At 36.2% G+C, this 25,549-nt stretch overlaps 2 protein-coding genes across 3 annotated transcripts in view; both read left to right on the forward strand.

The window, feature by feature from the left end:
* LOC113231575 (NAD kinase-like) overlaps positions 1-17,553 on the forward strand; it is a 38,251-nt gene extending 20,698 nt beyond the window's left edge. The window contains exons 4-9 of one of the 2 annotated variants that reach the window (XM_026465920.1): positions 2,122-2,316; positions 3,325-3,427; positions 9,593-9,790; positions 10,088-10,245; positions 12,850-12,932; positions 13,973-17,553. In XM_026465920.1, the coding sequence (XP_026321705.1) occupies positions 2,122-2,316; positions 3,325-3,427; positions 9,593-9,790; positions 10,088-10,245; positions 12,850-12,932; positions 13,973-14,189 (954 nt within the window). In that variant the 3' untranslated portion in view covers positions 14,190-17,553. Of the gene's footprint in view, positions 1-2,121; positions 2,317-3,324; positions 3,428-9,592; positions 9,791-10,087; positions 10,246-12,391; positions 12,475-12,849; positions 12,933-13,972 lie in introns of both variants that reach the window. The other variant, XM_026465919.1, reaches the window with a different exon arrangement.
* Positions 17,554-18,912: 1,359 nt separating this feature from the next.
* LOC113231216 lies at positions 18,913-25,371 on the forward strand. The gene is made up of 10 exons (XM_026465422.1): positions 18,913-19,016; positions 19,226-19,298; positions 22,430-22,602; positions 22,798-22,934; positions 23,231-23,356; positions 23,443-23,651; positions 23,722-23,841; positions 23,923-24,080; positions 24,707-24,951; positions 25,096-25,371. Exons 1-10 carry the CDS (start codon positions 18,962-18,964, stop codon positions 25,369-25,371), a joined length of 1,572 nt encoding a protein of 523 aa, XP_026321207.1. The 5' UTR covers positions 18,913-18,961.
* Positions 25,372-25,549: the final 178 nt, after the last annotated feature.

The following is a 25,549-nucleotide window of genomic DNA, read 5'->3' on the forward strand; positions in this document are numbered from 1 at the left end:
CTACAATTTTATTTCGCGAGTTCGTCGCAAGACGCGGCTAATACGGTCATCAAAGGCGCCTTTTGCTCACCGTATTAGCCGCGTCTTACAAAATTTGTTGTATTACCTAATTTTTGTCACATGAAGAGCTCTTCATTCAGTCACCTGCGCTGAATAAAAGTAGTATCAGTCTATATATGAGGGGTATAGAAACAAAGCCGACTCTGTCCAAATCAAGAAAACGAGATCTTTTCGTTTTTCAACATCTTATTGCCATCTATTGGTCACAAAAATTTACTAACTATTGGATGGTATATTACAGTTATGTAGCAAAATTAAACAAAAACGAACCAAAAACAAATGATATCACCCTGATAAAAAACGAAGTACCATAGACATCAACGAATTCGCTTCTAATGAGGGGATATTACCGACCTTGCATCTTAAAGAGTCATATACTGAATCTATAATGTACTTATATCATATAACGTCGTTGTTTCCGATTTCCATAACACAAGTGCTTTAGTTACGTGCCGTGCGTGCGTGCGATTTTCTATTTCTTCATATGACAGTCTTAGAAGCCAATTAGTTATCATATTCTTACACTCATATTTATTTTTTAGATGAGACGCTAAAATATTATTACTTTTGTTGTATAAGAATCATCCCAAAAAGTAAAAGAACTTTTTGCTGAAAGAAGTTTTGCAGATAACTCTTCGGGGAATGATATTCACACGTCTACTGTATTGCAATGAAGGAAAGTATATATCGGGAGGGGTATTGTTTATTATAATGTATGAGTGTCATTATTATATTTTAGTTATATATAATATATGGAATATTAGTGGGGTAGAGTAACCAATATATTATATTCGAAGGGCTTTCATTCCGAGAATCTACTTAAAAAAAAAAGAAATCTGGGTCCCAAGAAATTCTAGTCTCCACAGTTGTTTGACATTTTCAAAATTCGAAAGTGATATTTTCAGTCTCGGTAATATAGAATAATATATAAATAATAATATAAATATAGAGACTTTTGTTTATATTTTTTTCCATCCTCTGAGGAATTTTGCGACTTATGTCAATTATACAATATTAAAAAATCTACTGAATCCTTAGAGATTTGGAAAAAAATAGTCTAAGACTAAACCGACCAATTTTTAATTCTGGTTATGTGGACTTGGCAACACTGTAAAATTGAGCTGTGTACCTGTAATCTGTGAAGATTAATTAACGATAGTAAAATCAGGTCCTCTATTTGAAACTATGCCCTTTATCTCTTAAGTATAAATAAAAATAAAAAAGAAACTTTCAAGTAATTTTTTATTTTATGATTTGAGTTAATAAAAGTCTTAATTAAAATATCCTAGCCTACAAATATAGAAACCGCTTTTGACGTTGTCTCTAATATTGTCTGGAATTATCGAGATCGCATCGAGTCTCGGTTTTTTCCCGGGTCGCGAAACTGCAGCGAGACTGATACTTAATCCGCATGAAAATATTTGTGTATTTTAGTCCTCTTAGTGACCGCTGACATTGCTACAGTCAGTATATGACGTGAACTCCAACACTAAAGTAATAGTACTGACATCACTTCAGAAATCAATCACATAATGATGATGAATTTTCGTCATCCATATTAAAAAACTCTGTATTTATTTAAGTTTGATATAGTAAAAAGCAAGAAAATGTGAAACTAAAAATTTGTTGATTATCACTAATTTCAGGTTTCTTACCACGGTATGACTTCGTTTTATTTTCCCGATATTTCGGAACGGTTGCACGCTCCATGGTCACGGGTTGACTGGACGACTTCAGATGACAGCTTTAAGAGCAGACATATGTATCTGTCTACCGTCTTGCGCTTATGATATAGATATGTCTGCTCTTAAAGCTGTCATCTGCCACCGTCTAGTCAGCCCGTGACCATGGAGGTTGCAACCGTTCCGTAATATCGGGAAAATAAAAAGAAGTCATACCGTGGTAAGAAACCTGAAATTAGTGATAAACATTTAGTGAATAACCACGAAAGCCTTAAAATTTATATAAAAATTTGTTGTACAATGACAAAGAGTAAGTTTAGTGTGTATTATTTATAAATGGTAAAGAATTAAAATAATATATATCCATTTTTTTTTTCAGGAGAAAAGCATGGTAGTGTTCGTAGAGGCTGCAGTACTAGACGACGTTCATTTGAAGGAATATGGCGACTTCTCCTCAGTGAGAGAGCGTCTGATGACGTTTCGCGCGGGTACAGACGAACTCACGGACAAGATCGACTTCATTATATGTTTGGGAGGAGATGGAACGTTGCTACATGCCAGCTCGCTCTTCCAGGTGAATAAAATATTTCGGAATAACTTAAAAAATACCTGAGGTTTATGAAATATATGCTTGTTCGATCCAAACCAGTTTGGCGTATGATATTACCCAATATCGTCCCCTTAGAGTGAAAACTACGCATACGCGTTTTCACATAGTTCGTTTTTACTGATTTTTGTTGAAGAAAAACTTATGAACTTTTTAGTCAAATATATTATTAAAGTAATATCTTCTTCTTTTAAATATTATGGCCCCATCGAAATAATCGATGATTTCACCAATGTCAAGTAAAAATAACTATGTACGGTAGTTTTGTAAAAATAATATCATCTTTTAAATGTTATGGCCCCATCGAGATAATCGATGATTTCGCCAATGTCAAGTAAAAACGACTATATACGGTAGTTTTATAAAAATAATATAAAAATTATGGCGGACGCCATTAGCAAGGCCGGTACCTCTGAAAAGTAAATAGTATCTGAAAGAGGTATAACTAATTAAAATGCTAACTACAAACATTGTTGCGTTTACTACATTTTACACCACATTTTTATCTTCATTCTGAAAAGTTACATAGAACTCACAAAGGTATGAGGTATTCACTAAGACGACGATATAATTATGTGGTTATTAATAGGTCCGTGAAAACTAATTAAAACACTCCATTAGGAGCTTATTCAGCTAGGTAGCCAGAATGTAAGTGTCATTACGCCCAAATACCCTCTCATTATTTATAATAATAAACTAACAAAAACCTATGCACAAAATAACACAATAACGCTATATGAGAGTTATATTTACGAATTATTGCATGCATATTTACGTATTAACCAATTTTATTGTACAAATATCAGAATTGTGTAATAAACCACATCGTACTGGTTTTTGTCTGGTCGTTCCAAGAACAGTAATAACTTTTAATCTATATAAATTTTCATTCATAAACATAATGCAAACTTCAGTAGATATGGCAACACCTTCATATTAATTAAAGTGTTGTAACGACTTGTAATTCAATTTCAGCAATCAGTTCCTCCGGTGATGGCATTCCATTTGGGCTCGCTAGGGTTTCTCACACCATTCGAGTTCAACAACTTCCAGGATCAAGTCATGAACGTATTAGAAGGTAACATTACAAGAGGACTATTATAACAATTTGATTAAAATTATAAGTCACACCAAACCCAAGAAGGTGGTACTTAATCCTCTAGGTCTTCTAATCTAATCTAAGTCTAGTACATTTTATTTAACTTTTAGTATGCTGGATTATCTACCCTAAAAGTAGGTACATTACACAAACCCCAGGTCTCATTATCTAATCAAAGTCCAATACGTCAGAGTTAAAAGTGAAAAAATTACTTATACAGCTTTCAGGGATCATACGAATGATAAATAACTTTTATTAACTAAGACAGCAACATAAGCTGTTGCCGTTATTAATTTTAATTGCGTAGTTACATACACAAGCGGGGAGAGCGAAACCATGAATTAATATTTGGAATCGATCGATTCGCGACGCATTACTGATTCTCAATGCGAAAGAATATCGATTCCTCGACTATTTTGAATAATGGACGTCCATTTTAAAAGTTAGTGCCAGATTACTTATTAAACCCCAGGCGATCACGGTGAAATGAGACATCTATAGATGTAGTGTGGATTGTACCCGTAAAGAAATAGCGAGAAATATGATTTTAAATTCGTGGAACAAAACTTAAGGGTCGTATTCTAGAACTCTATTCAATGCTCAAGTCAGGATTGCACTGGAAACACAAGCACTGGAAATACGACCCTAACAGCAAGGGACTTGAGTATGATATCAAGTGCTTTAAACTTTACTCAAATCCTGACTTGAGCATTGAGTAGAGTTCTAGAATACGACCCTCAGTATCTCTTAACCATGTCCTGTTGACCGTGCATATTTATATGAGAACATATAGCGATGTTTGTTCTGGCCCAGTGATTGTGATGGCGCTGGATCAGGGGGCTTAATTCCCCGTAAGACCAATTTGGGAAATAAACTTTTCTAAATTCTGAGTGTACCGGGTGAATTCCGTTGCTTTGATACTAGCCTAATACCTAGTTTTTCCGTGGGTAATTGATGTGATTATCGGGCACAAAATAAACCAAATATCATTTAAAACATGGTTCGCGTTTTTCTTCTACTCTGTGTAATTCAAATTCATTCAAATTCCAATTCATTTATTCTCAGAACAATTACTCCATATTTGTTAGTAACAATCTTATGAGCTAAGTTAGTAGAAACTAGGATAACAATTACAATACATTCAATTAAATTACAATATCACATTATTATTAGAAATACATTATTGTATGTCCACGTGTAACACGGTGAACCTACGGAAAATAGCCGAGTCCATTCTTCCTGCTGTCATCCATCATGGATACCATTGGTGCTCCCACGCAATCGCAACATCTGCGACGCAATATTCTTGCGCATGATTGCCTAAAAATCATCTACACACGCATCCGCAAACATGCCAGAGGCGCCGCAAAAGCCGGGAAGCCTCAACAGTACCCTAAAGATGTTGTTCTACATTACACGCAACACCCGTATAATGTTCAGCAAAACGAACTAACACTATGCTCGGTACATAAAACTATTGCTATGGCGAACCTTCTCAATTCTGATCCCTAGAAAATGTTAGTCAACTTTACATTTATATATATTAACATCAATAACAAATCGATTTTTTAAGCAAACATACATTATTTATTTAGGACAACTTTCAAAACATACACAAACAAAACGGTCAAAACAATAAATGTTGCGGTTCTAGTTATTGTGTTATTTCACTTACAAGTTGCCACGGCATGCGTTTATACATAGGAGTAAGATAAATAATCTCAGTACAGAGTATTAAAAAAACCGACCACAAAATTCATTCATCCACTAGTTTGCCACCCTTAGAGGCGGAGTATTTTCTTTCTAATTAATGGGACCCCTACTGAGGTACCCTCTTTCCAAAAATGAATCATCAAAATCGGTTCACAAATGAAAGTTATCGCGTAATGTACAAACAAAAAAAACCATACAGTCGAATTGAGAACCGCCTCCTTTTTTTGAAGTCATTTAAAAATAATTCACTAAGTACTTCCAAATGTACTATTTATGCTTAATTTAACATGCATTCATTATTTACGTGTTAACTAGATTACAGTTTTGTATTACACACATTATATGACATTGTTGACCGTGACACAGCAGAGGTTGATGTAGCGTGAGTTTTTTTCAACGCAAAACGCATAAATATCACACTCTTATCTATCACCCAATTGTTTCGTGGTCAACCAATATTACCACTAATGATGATACCACTTAATAAACAAACTTGTTTGTGACTAATAGCATATATTTTTAGTAACAGTAGAGCTTCTTGTATTTCTGCCGCCAAGCAGTAATATGAGCATTACTGCGTTCGGGTTTAGAAGGTTTTTTTTATAATATCAAGTGACGGGACGAACAAGTCCTGCAAGCGCCTGTCCATAACAGTTGCAGTGCCACTCAGGAGATTTAAATCGCAAAGTTCAGAGGGGCACTGCCACTCCGCCCGTCACCCTGAGACTTAAGTTGACAAGTCCCATGTGCCTGTAATTTGTCTGTGAATTTGTCGCTGTGGCAATGCCCATAAGATATTTGCGATTGAAAGCTCTGAATGACACTGCAACAGTATGAATAGGCATGTGGCTTACCACCAGGCGCAGACTTGTTCGTCCCGCCACTTGGTATCATAAAAGAAACATTCAAAATGTGATCACTTCAGCACGTGATAAACTCATGTTAAGCTCAAAAGCCACCTAGTGCGTCAGATCGTGTTTAATATATAAACATAACAATAAATATTTGTACAATTAGTGTCCTAAGGAAAATGCGGTCGTTAAGTTTCCTGTAAGTGCCTAAAGGCATTAAGGAAACGCGAGTAAACATGCGCAAACCAAGTGCTTTTGTATACAAAAGTGCGAATATTATTATCACTAACTACAGGTTTAGGGTAGTAGGTAGGGTAGTAGGTACTTACCATGGTGTGACTTTTCTTATTATCTCGATATATCGGTATGGTTAGAACATAGTATAATAAGCAAGTAGAGCAACTCCCGCCTGTTTGGCGCGTCAATGCATACACGTCTCTCGGAGTATGGGGTTGTCACATTAGTATTATTTTATAGGAAATGAAACTATTTTTTCGGATCTAAATCGCGTATATTTGTTTTTTCAAACAAACCAAGGCAGACGTAAGTAAGAAGGTAGACATTTCGACTAATCCGTAGAACAAAGATCTATGTGCAATACTACTTGTACTCAGGATATAGTACATTTCGTTCGTTCTTCTACACAGTGGATGTCATATCGACCGTTATTCGATTTTATATTTCCAAAACGAAGTAAGATATATAAAGTCTCAAAACACCTTTACATAGGCCTTAGTTTGAATAACGAAATTATACTCATAACGTACTTGTTCTCTTTTCGCTATTTAATCACGTCAGACTCTGTTCTTCGGATGACTCGATTTTTTGCTACGCCACAACACACAGATTATTTATACAGATATATTTGCATGGATTTAAACTCGCTTTCTTATTATACTATGGTTACCGTAAGGTCGTTGTTTCCGATATCCATGACACAAGTGCTTTACTTACTTACTTTGGGATTAGAGCAACTTATGTGAAATTGTCTAATATTTATTTATTTATTAGACTTGTCTACTACAATGGTCGTTCAAAAATCATGGTAACATAACAAACGTAAAATGTTTATGGAATAATCTTTGATATCTATGTACAGCACATCAAGTATACACTTTTGTTCGAACATCGCCTCCAGTGCAACGGAAAAGGTCCGTCAATGTGTAACTTGATGTGCTGCCGTATTTTATAAAGCAGCGTATTACATAACGGCTTTCCGCTTTGCAATACGGCGCTGTTTTCTAATACGGCTACCTCGTTTTCATTCAGATTGCTATTCGCCTAAAAAAAGTACGTCACATTATAATAGCACGTGTCGTTTCACAAAGCGGCTAAGAATGGTGTCGCCGGAATACAATAGGGCGCGTCATTGTTACGCTGCTTTGAGATACTTAGCTCCAAATACAGTAGAGCTACATTATCATAACAACAAAAATTCTATCCCAAACAGCAACTGTTTTAACCATCGACTAATCGAATCGAATAATTTATAAAAACAAATTATTTAAAGCTCAACTTAGACTGGCTATGGTTCGTTACGAAAGTAGCTCCCGTAGATGCATTTTATCAGTGCGTCTCTTTCTGTCAAATGTAACTATTAAGTTGTTGTCTTTTCTTTCTATTATTGGCACGTGTGCCTAGTGTTGTACCACTACTTAATTTGTAAATTATAAAGTAGTGAAGATTAACAGTAGTGAAAAAGAAATTAGACAAAACTTTCAAATTTAATTGAAATAAAGCTGATAATGATAAGTGCAGTGTTTATTAATTAAACAATTGGGATTTTCTGTGGAAGTTTGTTTTTAAATAATTTGTAATAAGTGTAATATTTTTTATTTTACGTAGGTTTCCAAAAGATCCACTTGTAAAAGAAAAGTGGGTAAATGCTACCAGACGCGATAATTGGTTCCCGTCGGCTTAGACCTGCCATCTTACCTTACGTGAGAGGTGTTACAGACAAGATCGGAAGAGTCCTCAGGCGTGCATCTATCAAGACCTATTTCAAGCCCCTGAGGAAGATTTCTCAGTTCCTGAGACCCGTGAAATGTAACATCCCCTTACAGGATGCAGGAGTTTACAAGCTTGACTGTGAGTGCGGTCTCTCTTACATTGGACAAACAAAGCGAAATATTTGTACCCACGTCAAAGAATATATAGCTGATGTCAAACACCGTCGCGTAAACAAGTCTGCAGTCTGCGAGCATGTCATGGATAAACCTACACATTCAATGAAGTTTGACAAACCCCAGGTCCTTGCAAAAGAAGTCTACCCTACCCATCTAAGAAGAATCTACCCAGGATGCTGCGAGAGGCCATTGAAATTAAAAAACATCCTAATTTCAACAGGGAAGATGGTTTCTCCGTACCACCAGTTTGGGATCCAGTATTTCCTCTAATGAAAAATCCCAAACAGACATAAGACTGCAGTACTAATTAATATGTTTTAGTTTATTCTAATTTCTATTAATAATAAATTAAACTTAATAAAAATTCATTCAATAAAATAATTTGTAAAACTTAATGTAACGTAAATTGGAATGTTTTCTTTGTAAAATTAAAAATAAGGTATTTAATTAATAACTATTGTAACTATAGTGAAAAAATAGGGTGGTTTGCATCAATATTAGACATAACTGGTTGAAGACTGTACCACCTCAGTCAACCGTGACCATGGGACCTGTAAAGGGCCCGAAACGTCGGTTAGTTTGAAAAAACAAATATATGCGATTTAAATCCGGAAAAATAGTTTCATTTCCTATGAGTAACAATCGCGAAAACCTAAGAACCCGATAAATAATTTGAAATTAATCTACGTACATTTTTTTATTACAACGTAATTTTGAGAGAAATACTCGGTGTTTTCTTTTGTCGTATCTTTTAGTGTAAGTACCCATATTTATTACAAGTAAAAACCATTCCCATCCCTATTCGTGATTTATGACATAACGCGACCTTGAAAAGGCCAATCAGTTTGCAATCCCAACCGCTCCCCGCGCCCGCGCACCTCAGCTCTTTGACACATTTGTTTGTTTGAAGAAATTAAGACATTAGGCGTCTATTAGGTTATGATGTCGATGGTTTTAACAAAGGAGTTTAGAACATCACTTTTAGCAGTGGAAAAAGCAAAAATATGCGTGAAATTAGCGAACAATGGTGAACAAAAGTAACGCAAACAAATTCAGTTCTGGTCTGCTTTTTCATGTACTAACCTAACCTACTGAATAGAGGGCGTAACCAAGATTTGATCTATGTATAATTCGTAGTCAGGGTGACATTTTCCCTGTGAACAATACGGTCAGACGTTGGCCGTAGCTTCGTAGAACGTACCGTGATCACAATCCGGCTAAACATGAGGTAGCCGTATTAGAAAACAGCGCCGTTTTGCAAACCGGCTAGCCGTAATGTAATACAGCGCTTTATACAATACGACTGCGACACATACATTATAACATTATAATAGTAGTGACTTTTAACTTTATTAGTGTTGTCGTTACAAAAAAACTAGTTCATAAAAATACTGCTACAATTCAAACGTAAGTCCTCGTTTCAAATATTGTTATTATTTTTTTGTACTTTTCAGGTCACGCAGCATTAACGTTAAGGTCTCGGTTACAATGTGTAGTGTTAAGGAAGAGTATAGACGAAAACAATGACAAAAAGAAGCCCACCACGATCCTAGTTCTAAACGAAGTAGTTGTAGATCGAGGACCATCGCCGTATCTATCCAATATTGATTTGTTCCTTGATGGAAAACATATTACATCTGTACAGGGCGACGGTGAGTACAGAATAAAAAGACCTTCAATTGATTTTTTTATGACACCATTGCATTCGTTTATTATGCCAATAAATATTTAACATTCAGTTTATTAAAGCTGTTATTTTTATCAATATTGTCATTGAAAAAATTAAATTGAAACTGGTTTCAGACAAACTATAAAAAGAACCTGTTATTTATTTTAAAGTACATGCAATGAAATTGAAATTTTTTACGTTCCTTCGCCCAGTCATTATTACCCAAATAAATGTTATGCGTTTTCTATACAGCTATTTTAGTATTGCTTTTCATTTGCAGGCTTAATAGTGTCCACTCCCACGGGTAGCACGGCGTATGCAGTAGCTGCCGGCGCCAGCATGATTCACCCATCAGTGCCAGCTATCATGGTCACACCAATCTGCCCCCACTCATTGTCCTTCAGACCCATCGTTGTACCTGCCGGCGTTGAGCTCAAAGTACGCTTCCACAACCTCTCTAGAATTTTCTATGACCACTCCTACCGTACTAATTCCGTTCACAGATTTATCGGCGCCAAGTTTGATTTGTTTTTTAATATACCTTCATATTCGAGACGCGTTTCCAAACACGAGGATTTACCTTCCAAGTTGAATAAAGTGGCGATCATGGTAACTTCAATATTAACTGCCTCCGTGGCCGAACGGAACGCTGAGATCCCGGGTTCGATTCCCGTGCCGGAAGAAATATTTTTTTAAGTAAGTAAGTAATTTATTTAGTAAGTAATTTATTTATTTGTACATAAAAATAAATACAGTTCAGTTACCAATAACAGGAACAGGAACATATTACACCTTATGGAATACGTATGTTTAAGACATGTACTTTTAAACTTTATCTAAACCGGTTACACTGGCTCCTACACTAGGCAAAGCCTGTCTCGTAGGTAACCAATTCTGGAAAGAATGTAAAGTCTGTTCCAATCCATTCCGAACAAACAGCAAACAAGAGTGTTTGATGACTCAATATATCGAACAAGCAACACATTCACGTATATTTCGAAGACATCGACTTGATATCTCACCATTGTCTCCATTTTATGGCCTACATTTATTTTTCTCGTGAGTTTGGGTGTAAACACTATGGTTGTCTATGTGTGTATCCATGGCACTAGCTATACCGGGTTTCTCTAGTGCGGGATTAGTTAGTGTGCGCGTTATTATTAATATAGGAGACGCTACTACCCGTGATCCATATTTACTCTTTGATCGCTTTCTAGAATAAGCACAGGATGGATTTGCCATAGTAAAATAAAACAAGTAAAGTAACTTCATACAAATTTAGCAGGGCGACTTGTATGTGTGCGTGGCCGCCGAGCGCAATGCACGGACGCAGACGTTCGCATAATCTCACTCGCCATTCAATATAGAATTGATGAGTTTGTTCGCTCAGTGTCACTAGACATGTTTATTGGTGGTTTAAACAAGAGTGACTCAAATTCAGAATTATTCCGCATTTTATTTATATTTCGTAATCATACTCCTATAATCCAGATAGCAATCCGCTATGTTGGCATTATAATATCAGTACGTAAGTACTGCATTTATCAAAGATTATTTTAATATATCAGACAATGTTGTGATGAACACATTAATTTTTTAAAATTACACTTACACCCATCTTACAACGTGTAGGTTGTACAACTATAATAATATGACAACCCTACTTTCCTAGTGAAATATAAGGAACATTGACACGCCGAACAGGCGGGACTTACCTATATTTGTCTTATTACACTATAGATTTGCTGTGGTTCTCTTCGTCAACCGAATGACAACGGCGTACCCATATTTCATGTAATGAAATACTATAATTCAGACTGTTTTTATAGCAAAACCTGGAGTTTGACTCTATAAGTGAATCATCATCTTCAACCCATTATTCGTCCCACAGCTGGGCACACGTCTTCTCTAAGGAGAAGGTTTAGGCCGTAGTACTACACGCTAGCCCGGTCCGGGTTGGAGACTTCATACATTTTCCGCAGACTGTGAACCATCTTCTACGTGCAGATTTCATCTAGTGATGATAGAGACTCCCATCTGTTAAGGCCTATTTAAAAAAACTCGACTTATTTTTAACGCCTCACGACTAGACTAGACTATTCTTTTAACCTTTAAGTCTTGAGTCATAAGACAAAAACTGAAGGAAGACTAATATGAGTTGATGTCTAACTCATTTCACTTTATTTATAATAAAACAAAAGAAGTGTAACTCCATTGTGTATTAGCCTAAAAGCTTGAGCTGTTGTCTAATATAATGCACGACCAAGACGCGAGTATTTTTTTTAAAACATCTGGAGTCGTCGAGTCTGTTAGTATAATTGAGTCTTTTAATGAAAACTCGAGCCTCCGGACTTAATTTTGGAGTCTAGTCTCGTAAAATGGAGTCCAGTCTTGTTAATAGGCCTTAAAAGACTTAGTGTTTTGCATCACTAGCTTTATCACGATGTTTGCTTTCTCTGTTAGTAATACCTCTCGTATTGCAACTTCACAAATTATAGAAGAAACAACAGTTTGCCCATTGGGCTTCCACCGCTCTTATAGGTGATTGACTAATCCAAACACTACAAATAATATGACATTTTAGATCGCATTATCGCCGGAAGCACGAAACGCCATGTGGGTGTCATTCGACGGCAGGAGTCGACAGGCGTTATCACACGGCGATAGGTACTGAATCCTAAGGGATAAACAATACTGCATTGTATTGACGCACCCGCAACGCTGTAGAACGCTTGTAGCATCGCATGTGGCGCCTAATTTTCATTGACTTTTTGTAATTTATAGTTAGCGTAATTGTTAAGTTAGTAGTAGTATTTATTCTTTTAATTTTAAAACGTATTAACTCGTAACAAAGTTAACCCTGCTAGTCTTAGATATGAACTAGGCCTTATAAACTATAAAAAATAACATTTTATAAAAATTGATAATACTGGCAACACACTGTAGTATTTTGTATCGAAACTGCTCAATAGTTGTTACCTACGGAAGTCAATGCAAGAAATTGTGCTTTACGAATATCTGAATTAAGCAAGCTTGTTTCAGATAATACCTAGCCTAGAGGCGCGTAACGTTGCCAGCATCTCCTTCGATGGCCGCTCTCAGATGATACTCAAGCCAGGCGATAGGTAAACATGGCAATAGATCAGGGTACACTGGTTCACTCTAGACTACGCTAGGCCATCTCTAGAATTTAATTACCTCTGACAGTGTTTTTGTGTTTGTAGTTTTGTTTTATGTAGTGACAAAATCGTAGCAATAGATTGTTTTTTTTTTAATTACTAACTTTACATGGTTGGTGCTTTCTGCTTCGCTTGGCTTTTGTTATTAATGTACTAATAAATTGAACGTTTTTCTAACCCTGCGGAATTATAGTAGGTGGCTAACAACATTATTTACCCCAAATATATTTTGGTTGTATTGTTACGTGGAATGACCAAAATGTCACCCAAATAGGGAAGTATTATTTAGACCGACAAGTCCAGTTAACATTTGTTCTTAGAGTGGTTACACACGGTGACTTTTAGCAGCGATGCAAACGCACGCTCGTGAAACGCTACACTTGCGATTTATTAACTGCCTCCGTGGCCGAACGGTTATCATGCCTGTGGACTGCGACGCAGAGGTCCCAGGTTCAATTCCCGGGCCGGGAGAAATATTTGTATATATAATAATAATAATAAAAATATGTAATTTGTGGTTGTTTATGTGTGTGGCCATGACACCCGCGACACAGGGATTCCCTAGTGCGGGGCTATGTTGAGTGTGTGCGTTATTATTATTATTATTATATTATTATTATTATTATTGGCAATTGCATCGATGCAAACGCGCGACTGCGTCGATACAAACCCATGATATGAATCCCAAGTGTAGCGATGGAATCGCGCGTTTCTATCGATGCAGTCGCGCGCTTGCATCACTGATTAAAATCGCGCGCGTGTGTAAGGTAGACGATTAGCGACTGCATCGCTACTGCATCGCTTGTAAAAGTTGTCGTGTGTAACCGCTTTTAATGTTCATGTTGTCCGTTAGAGAAACAAGTTCTTCAAAACTGCAACGGGGAAAGGGTTCAGATCTAACTTTTCAACATTTATATTCTGAATGATGTATTGTATATATGTATGATATATGTGATATATGTATGAAAACCATTTTACATTTTCAGTCTATACGTGACGACGTCAGTCTACCCAGTGCCTTCAATATGCGCGCAAGACCAAATCTCAGATTGGTTCGATTCCCTTGCCGAATGTCTTCATTGGAACGTGCGAAAGAAGCAAAAACAAATTGACGAACTGAGTGATTTAACTCACTCATCCTCAGATACTCTAGAAGAATTGGACGCCAACCATCATGACACAGAAAGACCGGCAGACACGTGATCTTAGAATTTTAAGTATTTTATTGTTAACGGTATTTTTAAGGAGAAGGTATTGGTCCTTATAAAGAATTTTCAGACATATTTGTCTAACTTAGGTACAGTTTTATTGTTAAAACTTGTTATTGGCAATGTTTCAAACTCGTGTATGTGTTGTCTTTTTACCTACAGTCTTTCTCGCAGTCTTTCCTATATTTATCCAAAATATTAAATGCATACGTATAATAATGTAGTTTCTATAATTACTTCAAACCGAATTCTCTGAAGACGGTTAGTGAGTTTGAGGCATTGCAGATGTTAATTTATGGTAGTACGTCGCGATCCTTTTTTCATACAAAGGTTTTTACAGATACGTCGCCACTACGATATTTATGTAAAGTGTTAATATGCGGCAATATAAAAACAATATGATTGAGTCTGAGAAGCGATTTATTTACTTATTTGTGTATTCAAGGAAAATCAACAGCTTCATCAATCAAAATATCCATAAAAAAAGGATAAAAACTTACACCCAAAAGTCATACAAATCAAACACGAGTACACAAATTTAGAACAAACCATAAAACGCGCACACAACAAGCACTCGCATAAAAAAGCAACCCAATATCTGCGTCACTAGAGCCATAAATTATTTAATAAAATAAAATAAAATGTCTGTAAGTTTACGCTTTAATGCACTCGCATTACAATTGGATATGTCAACATCCAGATTATAATTACTCAGCACACTGTCCAAACTTGCTAGTACTACAAAGAAAACTATTTTGTCTAATTGATTTTCGCTAAGAAAATTGCAACAGGGCAGTAGTGTCTCATAAAACACATAGGTATATTACCGAAATATCACCCAATAAATCGGCGCAGTCAATATCACCGTTTATGATGTTTAGAATTGTACAATAAAAAAAACAATTAAAACAGTTAAAAAAAATGCTGATTCTATATAAATAAATAAATAAACTCAAACGTATTACGTGGCACAATACCGCAAATTAAACTCTTATTGCCTATTTACACCTGGTTGACAGCACGCCTCTGCTTACCCACCATCAAGCTACCGGGTGTAAACACCGAGTCGTTTGTCGGCTGTTGTTCGCTGCCGAAGTCGACCGAGTCCTTTAGGTGTAAACACTGTCAAGCGACTCGATCGCTTTCAAGCAAGACATTCGACCGGATAGGTTTCAAACGCGGCCGCGTCCCGCCGCGTTGTGCGTGCTTGGGTCGTAGACACGTACTTGAGCAGTAGGGCTAGCACGACTTGCGCTAGAGTGGCATAGCGCGAGATACTGCTATTCTCGCAATAGCGATACTCTTCTAAAGCGCTCTCTCGAAAGTCACCCTTTGACGTGCTAGCCCTACATATTGTTGAATGTTTTGAACGATTTGTTGTGTGCATAAAGTACGTGCGTGAGGACTGCAATTGCGTGGCGATTTCGAATTGGTGATAGCAGCGAAGGCGGCAGTCGACTCGGTGTAAACAGCGCGTCGACTCCTCCTTCGACAAGCCGAAGTAAGGTCGCAGTATACAAAATTAAATTACGTCGACGATCATATTTTTCAAGTCCCGTCCCGTTCCCGTCGCGTATAATCTGTAACGATATTAACAGTAAATCACGTTACGTATGCTGCGACCTGGTAGTCTGCCGAAGGTGCAATCGACCCGGTGTCAGCACACCTTTACACCAAATTATTTTTTAACTACAATATATATATATTATGAAAACAGGATCGTGATATAACACCTTATAAGAACGTGTACTCATTTTAGGGTCTCAAACATTTTTGATCCCAGCTAGACTGGCAAAATGTGTTCAATGCACAGGCACATGTACTGGCTAGTTAATTTTTTAAAGATATTTTATATTAAATTTTGGCGAAAAAGCTTCATTACAATATAGAATAAAATGGAAAAATCATTGGAAATAAATAATTTAATGTTTTTGTGATACAGTTTATTTCAAGTTGATTTTGGACATTCCCATGGACAATAAAATATAATTTCGTTATGTCTTAGTTGGGTATGTTTTATTTACGTTTTATGAGTAATTTTGTAAACATTTCTGTTGTACTTACTGGTTTTATATTTATACGTATATTCAAACTGGCAAACAGTCAAACGATCCATCTAATGGAATTGTAACCTCCGCGCCGCTTGTAGATATTTACAATACAGAGGAGGTAACCATAACATAGCAAATGTATTACCAGCCAAATGACATGAGATCTTAAGGCTTCTGAGCCTGTAGTTGCACTGGCGTTCTTCGCTCTTGTATTGAGAACAAGGCAGTACGCACTGCTTTGCGGAAGAAGAAACTGTGGTACCAAGAGTTCCACAGGGACAGAGCACCAGTAAATATGATACATTACCTCTTGTAACATAAAATTAACTGGATAAACTATTTATGTAAACGTAATAGTAAATATTTATATATTTTGTGAATGTGGTTGAGGTGCTACATGGAATACTATAGTGCCAATTTAAAGATAAGATTTGTGTCTTAAAAATTTTCACTTGTGTTCAAAGGGAGCACAGAACTAGTTCAAATATTTACACTCAGCTTTTGTATCGTGAATTTGTAACTCGATTGACATTGTAAAAAAATTGTGATTTACAGAAAATAAATATTTTTCAAAAGATCTTAGAACTATATATACGGGCGTGCCACGGGACAATATCGCTATGTAAATCGATTGCAGCAAAATATTTATTCTTCATTGGTGTTATGTAAATAACCAAGTTGATATATGTGTACTAGCACTCCTCAAACCGCGGAACGGAATTAAAGCTAATTTTGTAACGAAATTATATCAACTATGTACCGTACAAACTAGATACTATACGGTAGCTGCGGGAATACTCAAGACTGCGCGAGAAATCATTGAGAAGACGCGCGACCTGTTGTTCGGCTCGTATCTAGTTTCTAAGTTAAACAATTGACAAAACATTCATTATACTATGGTAACAAAAATTCGTTTCGATTCCTTTCGGCGGCAATGTTAATTGAACCTAGTAGTCGTCGAACTGATCAGAGAATTTATTTCAGTTTTACACTTTTTAATTAACCCCGTTCTGGGACCTTACCACGAACTCTTATTACGATTCAGTTTAGGATCTAAAATGAAGATTGTGAGACAGCACTGCATGAAGTGTATATCACCAACCTGCTTTTTGTGGTGAACCTATACTGAACAGTAATAAGAGTGCATGGTAAGACCCCGATGACTTATTAGTATCGATATCTATTAAGTCAGTGTCTGCTATGACTCATGACACCACCGTTTCATCTCACGGGTGTCAACGTGCAAGAACATGATCCATTATCGGTATAAGCGTGTTGTCTTTTTTCGTGAAAAACTTTACAATACTCTACCATTTTGCTACAGCCTATTTATTCTGCATCATTTCAGTCGGTTGTCTAGTGTTATAATTTGTGTGGAGATAAATAAATACTTTATTATGTATTTTCGTGAAGAAAAATAGCTACAAGCCCCAAAAATTTTAAAATTTAATCATGTTCCTTTCCAACAGCAATATTCTGGTTGATACTTTTTTGCTTTGATATGTAGGTATGTTAAACGGCCTAATACCTACTGTTGACTAATATTCATAATACATGATACAATTTACCTTATTTTACTAGACTTACATAATTGCTGTGTTCTGGCAAATAAACTTATTCTATTCTGCACTAAAAATACCTAACAAAATAACCAGATTTGAACGCAACAGTAACAAGATCATCCTACTTCAAACATTCTTTTCCATAGCGATCGACAATGCAAATGTTAATGTAAAATGCCTGCATAAGACTTCTCAAATTATGTAGGTATTTATATCTAATTCATTATACAGTTCCATCACACTATACAAATATTGTCTTTGTAAAACTTGATCATAGAGGGTCGCTTAAAGTACGAGAACCTTTTTATCTGTTAAGAGATTCAATATTTGGAACTGGCGTTTCACATAAATAATGTAACTAAAATAGTGTAATGTTTTAATATAAATTATACAAATTCGATAATTTCATTTTATTGAAACTTTCCTGCTGCATTGGAGACAAGCGGAATAGCTTGAGCCGGTCAGAATTGTTTTTTTGATTATTATATGTTTTGTTCAAGTGACGGAACAAACAAATCGTGCACCTGGTGGTAAGCGACACGCCTAGCCTGTTCATAGCAGTTGCAGTTCCACTCAGATCTTAAATCACAAAGATCTGAGTGGAACTGCAACTCTGAGACATAAGTTGACCAAGTCCCATGTGCCAGTAATTTCACCAGCATGTCCATTTGCATGCACTTTATGTCCGTGAAATACGAGCGAAAAAGACGTTGCGCGTTACACATCCGCTCAGAATGCCGACACCTTTTTCGCCGTTTTTACGTGCACATAAAACTTTTTTCCAACCGGCTTAATGCTTGTCCATAAATTTGTTGACTCCCTTAGCCGACAAACTCCTGTTCTTATTTTTATTTTTTATCCGTGTTAAAACAAAAAAAAATGACACCGAGTGAATTGTAAGTTCAGCCCGAATACATTCTCCAACTAGGAAATTTAAACAAATTCACGTAGTCACTTCACATACCAGAACTATTAACGTTTCCCTACGAACTATAACAAAAACACTGAACCTAACTGCTTACCACAGTTATTATAAATAATAAATTTCCTTTCTTTCACTGCCGACGAAGAGAACCGTGCAAAAGAAAGTAATGACCATAGTCAAGCAGCGTTGGTTGTTAAGTCAGTGCCTCCGTAGAAGCCGCGGGTGCAGCATGGCTCTCCTTTCGCGAATACTTGCTGCGATTGCGATCGCTTTAGTTCTTTTAGGTAAACAATTAACAGTAGCAATTTTAATTTTATCTATTCTTCAACAAATTTCTTCAGTAGAGCGATACAGTGTTCATTCAAAATACTTTGGATTTTGTTGTGGGTCATAAGTTTTATTGTTTTAAGTACCTATACGTAATTAATTCCTTTTTCTAGTATTTTATTATAATAAAATGAGGTGTTGTGTAATATGTATTGAATTCTTGCAGGAGTGGATGGAAAACGGTTAACGACACGTAGTTTGATAAATGTAAAATGTCACGAAAATGGACGATTTTACAGGTTCGTTCGCACACTATTTCTTACTTGTACGCTTTATTAAGAATTTTATAATAAGTTAGTATAAAATTAATTTCTACTGACACAAATGATTAGAACGATTTAATGAATGCAATATGGAATCCTTACAGTGTTTAGCTTAATTGAAAATTGTGGAATGTGGTATGTGTACCTGCATACAGTGGTCTACAACTATACGTAGGTACCTTTCAGGTGCTTACAAAATTAACCCATCTAAAATTGAACGTAACATTGTTCACACATAAACTAAACGATTTACTTGTCTATAGGTATTATTAGAAATACTTGCATCGCATATGAAATCCAATACTGTCGTAACTAAAAATAATTGAATTGAGGAAACACGACTTGAAAATAAAAAAAAAGTTGAATTAATCTTACCGCGAATTATTATTTAAACATAATTAGTTAGTTAGATATAACGAACACATGGGATTTGTCAACTTGTTTCGGGGTGAATGACGGGAGCAGTGGCAGTGCCCCTCAGATCTTTGCGATTTAAAGCTCTGAGTATCACTTCAACTATTATGGACAGCCGTGTCGCTTACCATCAGGCCTTCGACTTATTCGTCCCATCACTTGGTATCATAAAAAAAAATTGGTTCCATTCAGTATTTTTTTGAATTTTCAAATAGTCTTTTCTCAAATTCTATCATTTTCGAGTTACGACGGTATTTGGCTTCATGTGCGACATATCAAAATGACTTAAGTGTTATTTAAATAAACACGAACGCTTCACAATCTTACCCAATTCGCATATTTTAGCGCTTGACCGTGCGTAGGTAATAATTATATGGTGAGTGTACATCGAATAAAAGAAAAAATATTGAAACCATTTTAAAACCAGGATAATATTAAAACCAGTTTAATTAAATTCATAAAAGCTGTCAAGTTGTAGAATTGTGCTCTACAATACGGTAGGCCACATTTCAATTATATAAGTACAACCAGTCAAAACTTATAACTGAATATTGTCCCGTACCTTATCACAAAAGTTTCAATTTGCAGTTGAAAGTAAATCTAAATTTGCATAGCTTAACATGTAGTTGAGTAAACAATCTGCACGTCGTCGGTGTCAAGACACAATCAATATTGATTTGACAAAAGTAACTTTTTAGGCATAAGATTTAGTATAAATTAAGGAAATATATTTTAAATTGTCAATAGAAGTGGTAGGAAACGAATCATTTAAACGGCTATCTACTACTACTTATATTTGATCTATATTGTTTACACTAGACCCCTTTTTGAGGAAATGTAGGTAATTAAACTTATAGTTACCTACTTCCTCATACATTCAGTCATTGCTTTCAATTATGCATCTTGTTATGAAACCCAGTTTCATGTTATGCTAGTTTAGGTTAGTGTTATGATTTTCAAAAATGAAAACAAAAGGTCTTGTTTGTGGAACAAACGTAAACTAGCGAACCATTAAGTTTTGACATTTATATTATAATAGAAACTCTAGTAATAATAGTTTAAACTGATGATAACTTAGGAAACTAGTTTAGGTGCAATAAAATAAAAATTACCTACTTAAAGAATAGATTTCTATCCTTCCCTACAATCTTGTTAGGTCTTATGCAATCAAGCAAACACACAGTTATGAAGGTGAAAAGCGTGATTGTCCGAGAGAGTTAAAGCTGTAAATACTGGCGCGATTACAACTCTACTGACCGGTAATTCTTCACGGGTGACATATTTGCCTTGAAAACAAGTAATTAACGTAATAATTACCCACATTGGATTCATTATTTAATAACCACAATATAGCGAACTGCAGCAGTCGCTGCAAATCTTTTTCATCAAGTTTTAGACTCAAATTCTAAATTTAAATGTAGGCACATATACCAGTTCTTGTCGCCTTTTCTTTGATTTGTCACATCTCTTAGTTTGTTTCTGTTTTTAATAAACTGTCAATACATTTTCTTTGGACTTGCTCCTCTCTCGCGCACCCGACCCCCAATTTTACAGTCCGCTACAACCGCTATGCGAGCTTTGTTCTTTTTTGAGAATAAGTTACTTAACCTTGTTCTTATATATTTGAATCTTGATCTTCCAAAATATCTAGGTACTGGCAATGACTGTCAAAAAACAAGAGTCAGGTATAGGTACAAGGAGAATACCAAAATTGGTAAACTCGTTATCTAACCACTTAACCCCTTAGATGTTCTAATTCATGGATGTTATATTCCAATAAATACCTAACAATTTCCAATGCCAATTCCAGTCATTCTTCTCCATTATGATTGAAATTCCAGCATACAGGTGAGCATAACGCCAAACTCGCGGTTGCAACCTGCTGACCGACATGAAAAACGGAACTTGGTACTGCACGGAAACTTCCGTATATCCGTTCATCCATTTATCACGCGAATCGATCACGGTAGAGCAGTGAGTAGTGGGCTATTCTATTTCCCGCATGATGTGATATGCTGCGGGCGACGACCCCGCGCGACTTTCGCCGCAACCTTGACTCGGGCCCAGACCGCACTCTGTAGCGCCAATGGTTGCTGTCCGTCCGCCGCATTTCGCACAATTATCATTTCCTGCTACTTGAGAAATCCACTTTCGCTGTTCATTGAATCTGTGTGAACATGACGTAATTAAAGCACTGTTACGTGGACAATATCGATAATGATTCCGCAGTTTTGTGTACACGCTACGAACACATGAAACACGCAACCGTACAGTGTAATTGATTGGCGATTAGTACTTGGACTGAATCTATTACCATGGTATAATATTATGTACTACTATGCTATTACGTTTAACTAGATATACTTACTGGAGTGCTTTTTGGACCGCCTTAAAATATACCAAACCGTGCAATGATTCAAAAGGATTTTGTAGTCTTTATGTACACACGCCTGCACATCAAGCTACACATTGACGTATCTTGTTCCGTTGCAATGGAGGCGATTTTCGAACAAAAATGTGTAGTCTGATGTGCCGTTGTCCGTACCTTCTTCTACCACTTTTCCATCGTCTCCTTTAAGTATTAAACCAACGTTTAGGTAAATAGATGGTCAAAAAGAGTCTACGTAGATCTAAATAATATCCAACATTCCAATTTCTATAATCTATCTCTTACGTTTAATGCCTCCTATCAGAAATCCAGACCGAGCCGAAAGCAAAATATGGACAGTAGATGAATGCGCAAAATACTATCTATGTTTGGACAACGAGGTCTTCGAGTTCCGTTGTTCACCGACCCTACTATTCGATGTGAACAGACAGCTATGTGACAAGCAACAGAACGTACACAACTGCGATCTCACTGCAGGTAGGTACACAGTAACTACGCATTTCTTAAATTAAAGTACCTACGTATGTAAAAGTTACTGGCTGGACAACCGCTCCCAAGAAAGTTGAGCTTCATGCGTATTGATTTACATGTAGGTAGGTACATACATAGGTAAGTGGTGATTATTTATATCAAAACAAAGCCTGGATTGTCCTTTCACGATTCCATTTTCAGAGACAAAAGTGCCAACGCCTCTGCTGGACAAAGCAAAATGTGCTAATGCTACATATCTCGGTTGCTCCAACGGAGAATGTCTTCCAGTTGAATATTTCTGCGACGGCTCCATTGACTGCATGGACGGTTCTGACGAAGTAATTATCTATTCTATACGATTACGATATTCTTTAAGTTTAAAAGTAGGTCAAACATATAAGTTGGCAGTAACGAACGCAGATTGCGATGATTTTGCATTATTTTCACTACATGACTTCCAATACTGCGCTATAATTATATTATAATATTTCGTAATCTCAAAACATGATTCCCATTAGAGGAAGAAACAATTTCTAGTGTTAGAGTCATTAACTTTCACTATTAGTGCACCCCCTACAATAGACCTGAGACACGAGATTTTTGCTTCCTCTTTTATGATAACATGATTTTACAGGGCTGGTGCGATGTAAACTACGACCCTAATGCTGCAGAGCCGTGTGATCCTGTTGTCTGTCAACTTCCAGAATGTTACTGTACTAAAAATGGTACTGACATACCGGGAAACCTTGTGCCTAGTCAGGTAACATCCTTATATACAAACGCGATAAGTTATTCTCACAGTTATTCATGGCTAAAGTTCTTTCAAAAATTTTTTTACTTACTCAGACTCCACAAATGATCACTCTAACGTTCAACGGAGCGGTGAACCACGAAAACTGGGACATTTACACGAAGCATCTACTTACATCAGAAAGAAAAAATCCTAATGGATGCCCCATCAAAGCTACGTTCTTTGTGACCCATCCTTACACAAACTATAGACATGTGCAAAAGTTATGGAATGATGGACATGAAATTGCTGTTAATTCTATTACGTAAGTTCATTTCACAAAAATTCAATTTACATTATGTTCATTAATGTCATCATCATTTGCGAAATTGTAGATACCGGGGTCCAGCAGAATGGTGGGCCAAAAACGCCACCATCGAAGATTGGTTCGACGAAATGGTTGGTCAAGCCAACATCATTAGCAAATTCGCGGAAGTTCGGATGGAAGACTTAAGGTTCGTACTGTAATAACTAATCATATTCGGATCGAAAGACAATCGATTTAATTTTTATTTATGACGTGTTTATTTCCGCAGAGGTTTGAGAGTGCCAAATTTAGCAGTGGGATGGAATCGACAATTCCTCATGATGCAAGAATTTGGATTTGTATACGACGCAACGGTTGTTGCCCCTTTGGTCGATCCACCATTTTGGCCATATACCCTCGACTACAAAATGCCTCATAAGTGCACCGGTAAGTAGAGTTCTACATTATAATTAGTTACATAACATAACAAAAGGAACTTATTAAATGCTTCCCTCTTTGGAACTAAATATGCAAGAAATATTAATTTGAAATTCCATTTTACTTTCTTCCTGTATTATTTTTTCGTATTTCATTAAATTTAATGTGTACGTTAGGTTGTGTAATTCTCTACTTTACAGTTCATATCATTAGACATAATAACCTATTTTAGCTGCATAAAATAAGTGGAGCGTGCGAGTTGTTAATCAGTCGATCTGATGACAAGTAGATCACAACAAATTTATTCAGAGATCTTAAGTGTGCTCACATGTTGGTTAAGTTCTACGTAATACCGTATGCGACTGTACTTGAGATAATCTCTGAGGGTAATATGGCCTCAGTTTATAGCAGTAAAAAAGAGATTGCTAGCTATTATTCCGTGTGGAGGATGCACCTGTTGTTTGTTAATGATATAACGTGAAAAGAATGCGTACTTTGCAAAATTTTCGACATTTCACTATAGAAACGTAGAATTGTTTTTGTTTTGGAGATGACATAAAGTAAACAGTTAATGGAGAGATGCAAAGCCAGGTTTAAATATATTTGTCACTTAATTAGCCTTTGTCGTATTCTAGGTAGCAATCAATACTGTCCCACCAGAAGCTATGCTGGTCTTTGGGAGATGGTGATCAATCCTCTTATCCATGGAGAACATGTATGCGCAACATTGGACTACTGCCCTTCAAGAAAAAGTGCTGAGGATATGTACAATATTCTAATAAACAATTTTAAGAGACATTACCTTAAAAACAGAGCTCCATTTGGGATACATATTAACCCTACATTGTTGAAGAACTATGAATACTTGGCAGCATTTAAAGTGAGTTAATAAATGTAAATTGTTTATCTTGTTACCTGCATTGGAAATACTAATTACAGTGAAAATAATCTTTCTTTTTTCATCCTAAGTGAAAAATTAGAAGAAATTAATGAAGAATTTTACATTAATGTTCCTGGTTTTCAGAAATTCGTAGACGAGCTCCTGGGGCTCCCCGACGTCTATTTCGTCTCCTATAGTGAAGTAATAGATTGGATGAAACGCCCAACACCAGTCCTACAACTAGACAAGTTCCAACCATGGCAATGCCATCGCGTTTTCGATGAATGCGAAATTGCTTGCACTAAACCTAAAACTTGCAAACTGCCATCAAAAGTTCTAGAACACGACAAGTACATGATCACTTGTAATGAATGCCCAAAAAGCTATCCTTGGATAAGAAATGAGTTTGGAGTGGAATGATAAACCTAGTAATTAAACTGTTCTCAAGTTATAGTAACTTTGTCTTAACACCAATCTCTTAAGTACATTGTTTTTTTTTTATTGAGACCCCTAACGACTTACCGTGTTGTGTAATATGATCAAGGTCAAGACTATAATAGCATTTGAAGTAAAAAATATATATGGTCTATAAATATCA

Source organism: Hyposmocoma kahamanoa, unplaced genomic scaffold, assembly GCF_003589595.1.
Source record: "Hyposmocoma kahamanoa isolate Upper Pololo Valley unplaced genomic scaffold, ASM358959v1 65, whole genome shotgun sequence".
Lineage (NCBI taxonomy): Eukaryota > Metazoa > Arthropoda > Insecta > Lepidoptera > Cosmopterigidae > Hyposmocoma > Hyposmocoma kahamanoa.

What these genes read in the sequence shown, in the direction of transcription:
- LOC113231216 (XM_026465422.1), top strand. Translation starts at nt 18,962, where the DNA reads ATGGCTCTCCTTTCGCGAATACTTGCTGCGATTGCGATCGCTTTAGTT. An exon ending in GAAAATGGACGATTTTACAG is followed by an intron (nt 19,299 to 22,429) that starts GTTCGTTCGCAC and finishes GCCTCCTATCAG; the next exon opens with AAATCCAGACCGAGCCGAAA. An exon ending in AATACTTGGCAGCATTTAAA is followed by an intron (nt 24,952 to 25,095) that starts GTGAGTTAATAA and finishes CCTGGTTTTCAG; the next exon opens with AAATTCGTAGACGAGCTCCT.